We start from the raw sequence: 13,780 nt of genomic DNA, 5'->3' as shown, positions 1-13,780 counted from the left end.
TTTCCATTTTCTGAGGATGTTTCTTTAGGACTAGGCATCGCTGAGATGGAAAATTAGTTCTGAGAGACTTTCTTTGGAAACAAAATGGCTCACCCTCAAATTTCCCCATTTCTGGATGAAATCTGATTTAATAATACAGTATTGCTCTTCAAATATGAGAGAAATCATTGTAAGGAAGAATGTGGGTTTTAAAGAATAGAAAGGGTTGGATAAATGTTTTTATAAAATAGAAGTGAAAGGATCAGAAATCAGCAGTATCAAAACAACATGAAAAACTGATTAAACCAGGCACTTGTTACCTCTCAATTTCTCTGTGCGGAAATTCTACCTCAATTTTAAAATTCAGAATTTAAAAACAAGATTCAAAGGGTAGTTAATGAACAAAAACTTTAGGAAAGTCAAACATGGTGTGGCATAGGATTGGGGCTAAAGTGAATGTGCAATTTAGAATTGCTAGTGACTTTTCATCATAAAAGAGCTGAATAAAGAAGAGTCAGGAATCTTTGGGCACATCTGATGAAGAATAAAGTTGAAAAGGAAATATCAAAGGTGAATTACGAAGACAAAAAGGAAATTCTATAAAAGGTAAGGAGGACTTCCTTAGGGAGGATGGATATTGAAATTGCAAAGTGTTATTAATGCTGTGTTAGAAACAGCAGGTAGTGGTGGAAGTAGTGGAGATCTAGCTAGGCAAAGGCACAATGTAGGAAAAGGATGAAGGAAGGAGAAGTATTTCATAACGTGTGCTAATCTTTGGGCAGGTGTCTTGTATGTAAATGCCTGTCATAAAAGAAACATTGAAAAAATGAAAAAAGTAAATCTTACAACTCAGATTGTAGATCTGAGTTATAAAATAGAATTAATAGAAAACAATTTATTCCCTGGGTTATTTTTAAATACTTCTGTTGATAATTTAATCCTGAATGACTAACCGGGAAAAGGGATAGGAAACTTGTGCTAGTAAGGAACTGATTACAGCATAGGAGAGCAGTTTATGGTAGTGTGGCTGTCTGAATGGTGGCCCCCAAAGATGTCCACACCTTAATCCCCATGGATTTCTGTTATTTTACTTTACTACCTTGTTACCTTGTATGATAAAAGGGACTTTGCAGATGTGATAAAGGATTTTGAGATGGGGAAATTATAGTGAATTGCCTGAGTGTGCCCCAACTGCAATCATAGGATACTTATAAGGGGAAGATGAGATCAGAGAGAGTAGTAGGGGATGTGATCAGGGAAACAAGAGATTAGAGTGATGCCAGGGAAGGGGCCGTGAGCCAAAGAATGCAGGAAAGGGTGCTGGGAAAGGCAAGGAAACAGATTCTCTCCTAGCACCTCCAGAAGGAACACAGCCCTGCTAACACCTTCATTTTAGTCCAGTGAAACAGATTTCAAACCTCTGACCTCCAGAACTTTAAGAAACTAAATCTGCTGCTTTAAGCTACTAGAGCAGCAATAGGAAATAGATACAGGCAGTAATTTGCAGATAGTTCTAAGTGTAATTGACTTTTACAATGAATATCTATGAGCTTGTCTTCAACTTTGAGCTTTGAAAATACCACAAATTGCCGGGCGCAGTGGCTCACGCCTGTAATCCCAGCACTCTGGGAGGCTGAGGTGGGCGGATCACGAGGTCAGGAGATCGAGACCATCCTGGCTAACACGGTGAAACCCCGTCTCTACTAAAAATACAAAAAATTAGCCAGGCATGGTGGCGGGCACCTGTAGTCCCAACTATTTGGGAGGCTGAGGCAGGAGAACGGCATGAACCCGAGAGGCAGAGGTTGCAGTGAGCCAAGATCGCGCCACTGCACTCCATCCTGGGTGACATAGCGAGACTCTGTCTCAAAAAAAAAAAAAAAAAATTTTAAAAGGTTCTGGTTCTGTATCATATTCTTTGGGTTGTCAAATTCATTTCTTCGAAGTTGGAAAAATTGGACTTGGACTAGATTTGAGGTCACCTATGCTGTGTAGAGTTTCATAGAAAACTGCTTCCCAGCTGGGTGTGGTGGCCCATACCTGTAGTCCCAGCACTTTGGGAGCCGAAAGTTGGAGGATTGCTTGAGTTCAGGAGTTGGAGACTGGCCTGGGCAACATAATGAGATCTTGTCTCTACAAAAAATTGTAAAAATGAGCTGAGCGTGATGGTGTGCACCTGTAGTCCCAGCTACTAGGGAGGTTGAGGTGAGAGGATCGCTTGAGCCCAGGAGGTTAAGCACTCCAGCTTGGGCGACAGACTGAGACCTTGTCTCAAAAAAGAAAAAAAAAAAATGCTTTTCCCATACATACCCTCATTTGATCTTCTTAATGAGGGTTTTGTTTCCCATTTTACAAGTGAGGAAACTCCAAGGTTTTTTTTGTTTTGTTTTTGTTTTTTGAATGAAGGTATTCTTCTAGAGCATTCATGGTTTGTTTTTATACAGTTAAGGTTCTGATCCATCTGGATTTTTTTGTATGTGTGGGGAGAATAAAACGGGGAGCCGCTGTTTTTTTCTCCAAATGGCCTGTATTGTCCCAACACAGTTTATTGAATCAGTAATTCATCTTTCCTATGTGAATTTAAAATATTGAACTTTCACATCAAATTTGGAACTACAGAGTAGGTTAACAAGGTGAGAACTATTATAAGAATAATCTCTCAAATAGAAGAAGGTAGATGTCTTCTTGTCTCCAGTTTATTTATGCTTAAACCTTAAGTTTAAATGTTTGGGCAGAAAGCACTTATAGTCCTCTATGAAATAAATAACTTGGTAACTCAGAGAAACCACAAACCAAATTACTCTGAAGAACAGTAATTCTTAAAGAAAACCTCACAGGAATTCTGGAACAAGGAACATCAGAAATCCTGCACTTCTGATGAAATCAATGAATTAAAAGTCCTACTCTCTGGTGTGGAGATAACCTGTAACTGATCCAGGTTCCTGAGCAGCTCAAGGAGGTCGATGGAAGAGGAAAGGGATTTAATATAAATTTAATGCAGTTTCTTAGATCTGATCTTAGAGAATATCTAACTAGGTTGAAAATTCTCTTTCCATTGTATTTTCAATGGAAGAACAACAAACGATTTTAATAAAGCCTTTTTATGCCAAGCTGACTTTAGAATAAAATTCATTCACTGACTTGCTTTATTAAAGAAAAACAGAAAGTCCTAAGCATCCTTCTGGTTTGCAAGTCTTGACGATTACCCCTCTTTATTTCTGAGAACTCAGGAAGCATCTCCGGCAGGGGTTATCCTTAATAGGCCACTGATCTCAGGGTTTTAAGAATCCCTTTGGAAAAACCGACAGATGGATAAAAAATAATTACCACACAGTGTGAGTAAAACCTTTTAAAAAGTCGATTACTCTGGGAGCACAGAGTGGCGACGGTTTCCCCAGGCCTCTACTTTGGGAGACTTGGTTGGGACAGTTACTTGACTGGGCTGCATCGAAGGGACAGTCATCTTAATCAGTAGGAAAATATTTACCAAACCCAGCTACCATAAGAATTTAATGCTGTTAAATGATAGTTTGTGGAATAAGTCTGGGGTATACCTTCTATCTGTAGTCCTAATCATGGGTCTAGTGTTACTGAATTATTTTTTTCCTTGCTGTACCTGAGATGCATATATGACACTTTATTGCTCCAAAATAGTGTACCTGCCAGTTTTCTGGATATCCTGCCAAAACTGAATGCAAATTTTTCTCTCCAAAAACTGCAAGTTTGGGGCTTGATTTAATTTTCTCCATGAAGAATAGGCAAGCTTGATGAACAACAACTCTTGTACAATTAAACATTACTACATAAAATTAACCTACTTTGAGAAAACAGCTAAGGAAAATGTAAGGCTGTTTATAACATTCATACATCTATAGTCAGCCTTTCATTCATAGATAGGAAGCATCCGTGGAGGTAACCATAATCTTGATATAATGCCTCCTTAGCCTTTTTTTGTTTGGTTTTTTTTAGAGAAGGTCTCAATCTGTCACCCAGGCTGGAGTGCCGTGGCGCAGTCTTGGCTCACTGCAGGCCCACTGCAGCCTCAACCTCCTAGGCTCAAGCGATACTTCCACCTCAGCCCCCAAATAGCCGAGATTACAGGCATATGCCACCATGCCCATCTAATTTTTTTCTATATTTTGTAGAGACAGGGTCTCCCTATGTTGCCCAGGCTGTTCTTGATCTGGGCTCAAATAGTCCTCCCTCCTTGGCCTCCCAAAGTGCTGGGATTACAGGCATGAACCACTGTGCATGGCCACTTCCCAAGCTTTTAAAAGCCCTTATCACAGTATCATTGCTAGACCCCAGTGGGCAAAAATTGGCTCATGGTACTGTAGGGGACAAAAACAAACAAAAAACTTTTCCTTTAGCTTTTCAGGTTTAGTGGCTGGGGCCTGTGAATTAAACTGACAAAAGATAAATTAACCAGAGAAAAAGCATACACATTTTATCACTGTTAATATTTTTATGAGCACAGGGCTTCACAGTAGTACATAAGAAGTGTTTAGACTTCTTATGTACTACTTGTCTACCTAACTTAGAAGGGAAAAGGGAGAGGAAGAAAAGTTTCCTATGGGAAGGACAAACGGGTTTTTAGGAGGACAAGTTAGTGATAATGTTTTTCTTCATGAGTATTAGTGGTCTTTCTGTCTTCCTCACGGCCACAAAATTCCCCTGGAGAAGGGATTTAAAGTAGCCTCAAATCTCAGAAGCTGCTGCTTTTAGTCAGATAAGGGAAGATCCAATAAAGCTTTGTTTAGTACTTGTTGAATCTAAAATGTCTTCAGCTTAAAATAATCTTGTAACCAACGCTGGAGTTCTGAGTGGATCCCCACAACAGAGCAGTTCAACATAAAGAATACTGCAAAGGTGAGCCGAGATCGCTCCCCTGCAGTCCAGCCTGGGTGACAGAGCAAGACTCCGTCTCAGAAAAAAAAAATACTGCAAAGGCTGGGTGCAGTGGGTCACACCTGTAATCACAGCACTTTGGGAGGCCAAGGCCAGGAGATCAGTTGAAATCAGGAGTTTGAGACCAGCCTGGCCAACATGACAAAACCTTGTCTCTACTAAACATACAAAGATTAGCCGGGTGTGGTGACACACATCTGTAATCCCAGCTACTCAGGAGGCTGAGGCAGGAGAATCACTTGAACCCAGGAGGCAGATGTTGCAGTGAGCCGAGATCACACCACTGCACTCCAGCCTGGGTGACAAGAGCAAAACTCCGTCTCAAAAAAATTAAAAAAAAAAATACTACAAAGGGTCTCTGTGTTCTGGTCTCTGTATTCCCACTGTAATTTATAAATAACTTGATACAGCTTTTAGGTTGCCTTCCTGTGATTGCATAGGAAGACACGCACGCCTTGCTGCTCTCTTGGCAAGGTCTTAGGATTGCATCAAACAACTAGACACACTGGCTAATTACTATCAGTAAGATCAGCTCAGTTACGCCAAAACCAAATCCAACACTTTTCTAAGTTAATTTTTTTTTTTTGAGACGGAGTCTTGCTCTGTCACCCAGGCTGGAGTGCAGTGGCACGATCTTGGCTCACTGCAAGCTCCGCCTCCCAGGTTCATGCCATTCTCCTGCCTCAGCCTCCCAAGTAGCTGGGACTACAGGCGCCTGCCACCGCGCCCGGCTAATTTTTTTGTGTGTGTGTTTTAGTAGAGACGGGGTTTCACCATGTTAGCCAGGACGGTCTCGATCTCCTGACCTTGTGATCCACCCGCCTCGGCCTCCCAAAGTGCTGGGATTACAGGCGTGAGCCACCGCGCCCAGCCCTAAGTTAATTTTTAACATCTTTCAGTAGAAGACATCTTTTGAAATCTTTTAAAAGTCATGAATCAGTAATCAAGTCAAATATTTTCATCGGTTGTGTTTTAATACAGTATCTTTCCAGAAATCCCATAGCATGAGAGTTTTGCAAAAAAAAAAACCAAAAACCTTGAGGCCAGGCGTAGTGGCTCATGCTTGTAATCCCAGCACTTTAAGAGGCCGAGGTGGGCAGATCACGAGGTCAGGAGATCAAGACCATCTTGGCTAACACAGTGAAACCCCATCTCTACTAAAAATACAAAAAAAAATTAGCCGGGTGTGGTGGTGGGCGCCTGTAGTCCCAGCTACTTGGGAGGCTGAGGCAGGAGAATGGCCTAAACTCAGGAGGCAGCACTTGCAGTGAGCTGAGATCAGACTGGTGCACTACAGCCTGGGAGACAGAGCAAGACTCCATCTCAAAAAAAAAAAAACAAAAAAACACTGAATCAGATACCTGCATCAAGGCTTTCTAGATTACATATCGATGATCAGTAACTTTTGCCTGAAAATCTATGACATAGTCACCTCTTTCGCTTGTGGCATCTCATTTAAAGATTTGTTTATACACTTGACATTTCTGTAGAAGACTTTCCGAGGCTTTCTGAAACCCAGCCTCAAGCAAAGTTATCTGGGAAAGATCACATGTCAGGTGTTCTTTGGTTTTCATTGTAAAAAATCATTGTGCCACCTCCATGTTGGGAATCTAACCTGATGGGACACCCTTACCCAGAAACACAGGACACTTCAGGCACCTCAGTGACTTGAGTCTTGAACGATTTGCTCTTCAGCCATTGTCAAAAACTAGGCTGATACATTTGATATTTAAAAAGCATTTTTAGCTGGGTGCAGTGGCTCACGCCTGTAATCCCAGTAGTTTGGGAGGCCAAGGCAGGCAGATTGCTTAAGCTCAAGAGTTCAAGACCAGCCTGGGCCACTTAGTGAAAGCCCGTATCTACACAAAAATATGTAGAGATCATGAAAATGACCTGCACAGGCCAGGCGGTGTGGCTCACACCTGTAATCCCAACACTTGGGGAGGCTGAGGCTGGCGGATCACAAGGTCAGGAGTTCAAGACCAACCTGGCCAATATGGTGACACCCCCTCTCTACTAAAAATACAAAAATTAGCGGGGTGTGCTGGCAGGCACCTGTAGTCCCAGCTACCCAGGAGGCTGAGGCAGGAGAATTGCTTGAACCCGGGAGGTGGAGGTTGCAGTGAGCCGAGATCGCATCACAGCACTCCAGCCTGGGCAACAGAGCGAGACTCCGTCAAAAAAAAAGGCCGGGCGCAGTGGCTCACACCTGTAATCCTAGCACTTTGGGAGGCGGAGGCGGGCCGATCACGAGGTCAGGAGATCGAGACCATCCTGGCTAACACGGTGAAACCCCGTCTCTACTAAATATACAAAAAATTAGCCAGGCATAGTGGTGGGCGCCTGTATTCACAGCTACTCCGGAGGCTGAGGCAGGAGAATGGTGTGAACCCGGGAGGTGGAGCTTGCAGTGAGCCGAGATCGCGCCACTGCACTCCAGCCTGGGTGACAGAGCAAGACTCTGTCTCAAAAAGAAAAAAAGAAAATGACTTGAACATAAGTATCAATTAGGCAGTTTGAGAAATAACTAAGTAGCATTAAGTTTCATATTTCATTTTTCTTTAACTATTAGAACTTGACACAATGCCTCTTAAACTGAAGTGCACATAAGAATCATCCCAGAGCTGCTCCAAAATGCAGATTTCTGGATCCCACAAATTCAGATGCTAATTATAGTAAATCAAGGGTTGAAAACCAGGAAACTGCACTTCAACAAGCACTGTGAAGTGATTCAAATTTGAGAAAAGCTGGCTTAAGGGTAAATAAATAGTACAATTTAAAAAATCTTACAAACAGGGTTTCAAATCGTGTCGTTATTTTAAATTGTGTAATCCTGGGGAAACTGATCTTTCTTTACCTTAGTTTCTTCCGTTATAAAATGAAAATTAAAAATTACTTGAGCAAAGGGTCATTTGAAGGATCAATTGAGTCTGAATGTCCTACCACAGCACCTGGAGGGTAGAAAGCACGTAATAAATGCTGACTGTCATTATTATCACCACATAGTTTCAAACCTTGACTCAGGGTAGTGCCAATGCTTAGGGAAGTTTTTCTATGGCCCACCCACAGTATTTCCTCTTCTTTTGTAGCCCTGACCCAGGGCTTAAAAGTGCTTTTCATTAGTGTTCCTGCATACTCCAAGAGAAATCTCTTGCTTACTTTTTTGAAGTCCCTAGATATAGGGTAATTACCCCTTTTTTGCTTATTGTCTACGTATTCTTGTCACCATCCTGGTTTTATGATGTCAGATCTCATCATGCTATTTATCCAGTTTGCCACATGTGGCAAACAGTGATTATTTATAAAGAAATTACAGTTCATTCCCTATTATATAATTATGGCAAATTGAATTCTAAGCCCAAACCCCTTTGCAAATAGTTTTTGGCTAAACAATCTGAAAACTGCCTGCCCGATAAAATTGGAGGAAACTGAGACAGGGGAGTGCCTTCAGTTAAGGCACTACAAGCCCAGTTTGAATGAGCTAGACTTTAATTAGGACACAAGAAGCAATTTAGAGATAATCTCACTAAACCAAAAAACTGAATGATGAGCGTGAGCATTACTGTGCAGATAAATGTTTTCCTGTCAAAGGAGATTATGGGGCACCTTAGAGCTGTAGGAAGTAGAAACGGACATGAATTATTTTTAAAGAAATGTCTACATTTATATTTAACATTTCCACCTCAAAGGACACTTTTGAAGTGATTACAAATTCAGTATGGCTAACTCAGAGGGACTGATGACGTTTTGTCATTTAAGATACTGAGGTTTTACTCCAAGCACTCTGCTAGGAGGTAGAATGCCAAGAAGTTTCTGAATAAAACAAATATCTGGGTCCAGCATTTTCCAGTTATTATTTTTCTCTCCTCCTCTTCTTTTTACTCACATTCTTTTTTGGTACATGTTCTTCAAACTGTGTTTCAGAAAATATGTATGATTCCCACCACTGTCATCTGGGCTATTTTTCTGGCTCAATTGCACAATATTGTGAAAGCATTCAACATCAGTTAAGAATGACTGGAGTATGAATACAAACGAGGATCCACGCTGAAGCATTTTACTAGAAAATTAGTTGCAAAAACATATTACTTATGGAAATTACATGCACATTTATTAAAATAATGTTTAAAAAATCCAAGCTCTTTTTTTTAACACCATAACCATTTTTTTTTCTTTTGGAGGCAGGGTCTCACTCTGTCACCCAAGCTGGGGTGCATTGGCTTGATCATGGCTCGCCGCAGCCTCGACCTCCTGGGCTCAGGAGATCCTCCCGCTTCAGCCTCCCAAGTAACTAGGTCTATAGGCATATAGTTTTTTGTAGAGACAGGATTTCACTATCTTGCCCAGGTTGGTCTTGAACTCCCGGTCTCAAGCAATCTGCCCGCCTCTGTCTCCCAAAGTGCTGGGATTACAGGCATGAGCCACTGCGCCCAGCCATCTTAACCATTTTAAAATGTACACTTCAGTGATACTAAGTAAAATTCACATTCTTGTGCACCCTTAGCCATTTTGATGAAGAATTTAAGACCTGTTTTTGTATCAGTGGATTATGGAGGAGCATAACAGTCCTTCACAGAAAGAAGGAAAGAGCATCCTGAGAGACAGCTTTTGCCTTCCCTCACACACTTAGGGAGAGGTTTCTGACAGCTATGAGCTCTGTACCTGGGAAAAGAATCATGGCAGTGCTGGGATGGGGATTTCAGACTCTTAAATATGATTCTGGCTATCCTGTGTCCTGACTCTTTTTAGACCTCAGCCTTGACTTTTTTAGACTTCAATCATGAAGTTCTTGAAAATTTGCATGGATAATAAGGCTGCAACAAAGGCAGACTCCTATTTCTCAGTAGCAACATCTGTTTGTAGAGTAGCAGCAATGACAATGTCATAGCCCTAATGGGCCTTACAGAAGAAAAGAATATATACATCAATATATACACATATACTAATGGTAGCACAAGTCTTGGAGATAATTTAATGCTATAGGAATTCCAAAAAAAGGCACAGTTTCTGAAAGCTGGGGTGATTGTTGCCTCATTGTTAAAATGACTCTGCATTTAGTTAATATAAATTTTAATTGAAATACTATGAAATAAAACATCAATAGAAATCTTGTATTATGTGCAAAATTTGAAATTACACTGTGCATCAAAGGAAAAAATGCAAGGATTTTGTAATTTCAAAGCCGTCTGTAAAACTATTTATGTTAATGGCACATGATAGCTCCACTATAAGTAAAAAGAAATATTCAATGCCCTTTGTCAATCTTCAGGGAAAATGGGTTCTGAATTATGAGAGCTGTGACTAATGAGTGATTTTCAGGAATGTATTTCTGTGTTAGATGCACTGTTCTTGTGCTCTGAAGGCTTTGATGTTCTTAAGGGCAGTTGGACTCATTATTCTGCATTATTTTCATTTTTTTCTGGAGGAAGCATAGCTACTCTAATGTAACACGGCAAACCTTGTGGATGAAATGGAAATATCTTACAAAATGTAAATCTCTTGTATTAAAAAGTTAAATTCCTGCCGGGTGCGGTGGCTCACACCTGTAATCCCAGTGCTTTGGGAGGCCAAGGCTGGCGGATCATGAAGTCAGGAGATCTAGACCATTCTGGCTAACACAGTGAAACCCTGTCTCTACTAAAAATGCAAAAAAAATTAGCCAGGCATGGTGGTGGGCACCGGCAGTCCCAGCTACTCAGGAGGCTGAGGCAGAGATTGCAGTTAGCTGAGATGGCGCCACTGCACTCCAGCCTGGGTGAGAGAACGAGACTCCATCTGAAAAAAAAAATAAAATTTCTTCCAGGATCTCTTACTAATGGCCAAAGATTAGAGATCATGGCTTGTGGAGCACATCTCATCTTCACGTGAATTTCTGTGAATGGGACCAATGCAGGAATTGAAAAATAGAGCCTCACATTGACAAGACAGAAATCTATTGCTAGGACTTCACGAGATTTATCAAGAAAGTGGTTGGTGTTTTAAAATGATGGCTAATTTCACCCAGAAGCATGGGAAAAGGCATTCATTCAGCCATTGTCTGCTTATTAATAAAAATCTCTAGTTTACTTAGTGAAGCCGAGTTGCCCTGACAGTGACACCAGCTGTCTTTCTGACTGAATTCAAGCAGTGGCTTTAACTGACCTTTTTTTTTTTTTTCTGAATGAAGATCACTGGGGCCACACCTGTGAGCTAAGGTCTAGTTCTGATTTGCTGGAGAATGCTCACCCATCAGTAATTTTTTGACTGATTCAAACCCCTTGACCAGAGGACATTAGAGGATGAATGAGAAAGTGGAATACATTAAGTAACTTAGAATGAAGGAAAATCATAGCATAAGAAATACACTTTTGACATTTTGTAACATGTAAATTATATTATAATTAATGTGTAAATTTGCACCAATTACATGACTCAAGAGCTCAAAACTTTCTGTAATGGGTTTGAAGCACAAAAATACAGTGTTTATAGTCAGAGGGCAGCCTTTACTTTCAGTAATGGTTATTCCCTATGGACTGGAAAGCAAATTTGGCTTTAGGTTGTAAAGAGTTTTCCAGTGCCAAGGTATTTGACTGCTGTTTTTTTCTTTTTCTCCATTGTCTTGCAGACCAGACGACGTGCTTCTGCATCGCACTCATGATGAGATTGTCCTCCTGCATTGCTTCCTCTGGCCCCTGGTGACATTTGTGGTGGGCGTTCTCATTGTGGTACTGACCATCTGTGCCAAGAGCTTGGCGGTCAAGGCAGAAGCCATGAAGAAGCGCAAGTTCTCTTAAAGGGGGAGGAGGCTTGTGGAAAGCAAAGCACAGAAGCTGTACTCATCGGCACGCGTCCACCTGCGGAACCCGTGTTTCCTGGCGCAGGAGATGGACAGGGCCACGACAGGGCTCTGAGAGGCTCATCCCTCAGTGGCAACAGAAACAGGCACAACTGGAAGACTTGGAACCTCAAAGCTTGTATTCCATCTGCTGTAGCAGTGGCTAAAGGGTCAAGCTCTTAGCTGTATGGAGTAACTATTTCAGAAAACCCTGTAAGAAGTTCATTTTCTTTCAAAAGTAACAGTATATTATTTGTACAGTGTAGTATACAAACCATTATGATTTATGCTACTTAAAAATATTAAAATAGAGTGGTCTGTGTTATTTTCTATTTCCTTTTTTATGCTTAGAACACCAGGGTTTAAAAAAAAAGAAAAGGTGAGGACATCTGGGTGTCATTTGCTTCTGCTAGGTTAAACTTTTACTTGACAACAAGGATTCCTGCTGAAGTCTGAACCTTACTGTGTAACCCTCAGTTTCCACTATTAAAGAGTATCTTTTGACGTCTGCTTGGAAAATGAATAGTACACTGGTAACTCAGTCTGCAGTCACCTCTGTGTCTCTTAAGCAAGACATTCTAAAAGATTGGGAAAACGTCCTCCAACACCTGCCTTTGCCTAATCATTATTTTTCACCAGATTACTTCTTAAGAGAGGGAGGTGATTCTGAAGAAGGCTTCTATCTCAAAAAGTACTGGGCTTCTTTATTCATCTGTTCTTGTTGTTTTTGATGGATTTTTAAAAATTTATGTGCAATACGATATACACGATGTGAAGGACACTCTTCAGCTTAGTGAAATGCTGTTTTCTTTTTTTTTTTGTAGGTCAGAAACAAACACCAAAATCAGTTCAAGCATTTTGTTTTTTTTTTCTTTGTCCTTGCCTTGATGTTATGAATATTAAAATAGGAGGATTGCTGCCATTGTTCAGTTTGCTTGGACAAACCTGGAGATGCAACCCAGCTCACATCATTGCTACTGATGAGCTTTCTGTGCCTTTATCAAAAGTTTATTGAGAAGACCATATTTCTTTGTATCTGTTTATAAACTCAAATTCCAAGTATCAAATCGCAGGTCTCAGTGAACATCAAACCTACTTACTACACAGAATCAAACCTTGTTTAGGTGAGATGTACATCATTAGTGGAGGAACAACTGACAACATAATTTCGTTTTGTTTTCTTGTGAGACTCTTCAGACATGCTTCTATTAGAATAAAGGTAAACTGGAATGTAGACAAGTTCCCCTCAGTTATTTCCATGGGGCTGTAAAATATATATATGGAAGGATGGTTTCCTGACTTGTAGTCCACTACCAATGTTTTCTTTTTTCTTTTTCTCCATTGTCTTGCAGACCAGACGACGTGCTTCTGCATCGCACTCATGATGAGATTGTCCTCCTGCATTGCTTCCTCTGGCCCCTGGTGACATTTGTGGTGGGCGTTCTCATTGTGGTACTGACCATCTGTGCCAAGAGCTTGGCGGTCAAGGCAGAAGCCATGAAGAAGCGCAAGTTCTCTTAAAGGGGGAGGAGGCTTGTGGAAAGCAAAGCACAGAAGCTGTACTCATCGGCACGCGTCCACCTGCGGAACCCGTGTTTCCTGGCGCAGGAGATGGACAGGGCCACGACAGGGCTCTGAGAGGCTCATCCCTCAGTGGCAACAGAAACAGGCACAACTGGAAGACTTGGAACCTCAAAGCTTGTATTCCATCTGCTGTAGCAGTGGCTAAAGGGTCAAGCTCTTAGCTGTATGGAGTAACTATTTCAGAAAACCCTGTAAGAAGTTCATTTTCTTTCAAAAGTAACAGTATATTATTTGTACAGTGTAGTATACAAACCATTATGATTTATGCTACTTAAAAATATTAAAATAGAGTGGTCTGTGTTATTTTCTATTTCCTTTTTTATGCTTAGAACACCAGGGTTTAAAAAAAAAGAAAAGGTGAGGACATCTGGGTGTCATTTGCTTCTGCTAGGTTAAACTTTTACTTGACAACAAGGATTCCTGCTGAAGTCTGAACCTTACTGTGTAACCCTCAGTTTCCACTATTAAAGAGTATCTTTTGACGTCTGCTTGGAA

The 13,780-nt window shown here is 41.0% G+C and overlaps 1 protein-coding gene across 1 annotated transcript in view; it reads left to right on the top strand.

Moving 5' to 3' along the window:
• Positions 1 to 12,487, top strand: part of KCNMB4 (potassium calcium-activated channel subfamily M regulatory beta subunit 4) — a 72,418-nt gene extending 59,931 nt beyond the window's left edge. The window contains exon 3 of the mRNA XM_033221273.1: positions 11,492 to 12,487. Coding sequence (XP_033077164.1) covers positions 11,492 to 11,660 — 169 coding nt within the window. The 3' untranslated portion in view covers positions 11,661 to 12,487. The remainder of the gene's footprint in view (positions 1 to 11,491) is intronic.
• The last annotated feature ends 1,293 nt before the right edge of the window (positions 12,488 to 13,780 follow it).

Source organism: Trachypithecus francoisi, unplaced genomic scaffold (assembly GCF_009764315.1).
Source record: "Trachypithecus francoisi isolate TF-2019V2 unplaced genomic scaffold, Tfra_2.0 Lachesis_group11, whole genome shotgun sequence".
Classification (NCBI taxonomy): Eukaryota; Metazoa; Chordata; class Mammalia; order Primates; family Cercopithecidae; genus Trachypithecus; species Trachypithecus francoisi.
Note: the sequence above shows the minus strand (reverse complement) of the source record. Positions and strands in the feature narration are given on the sequence as shown.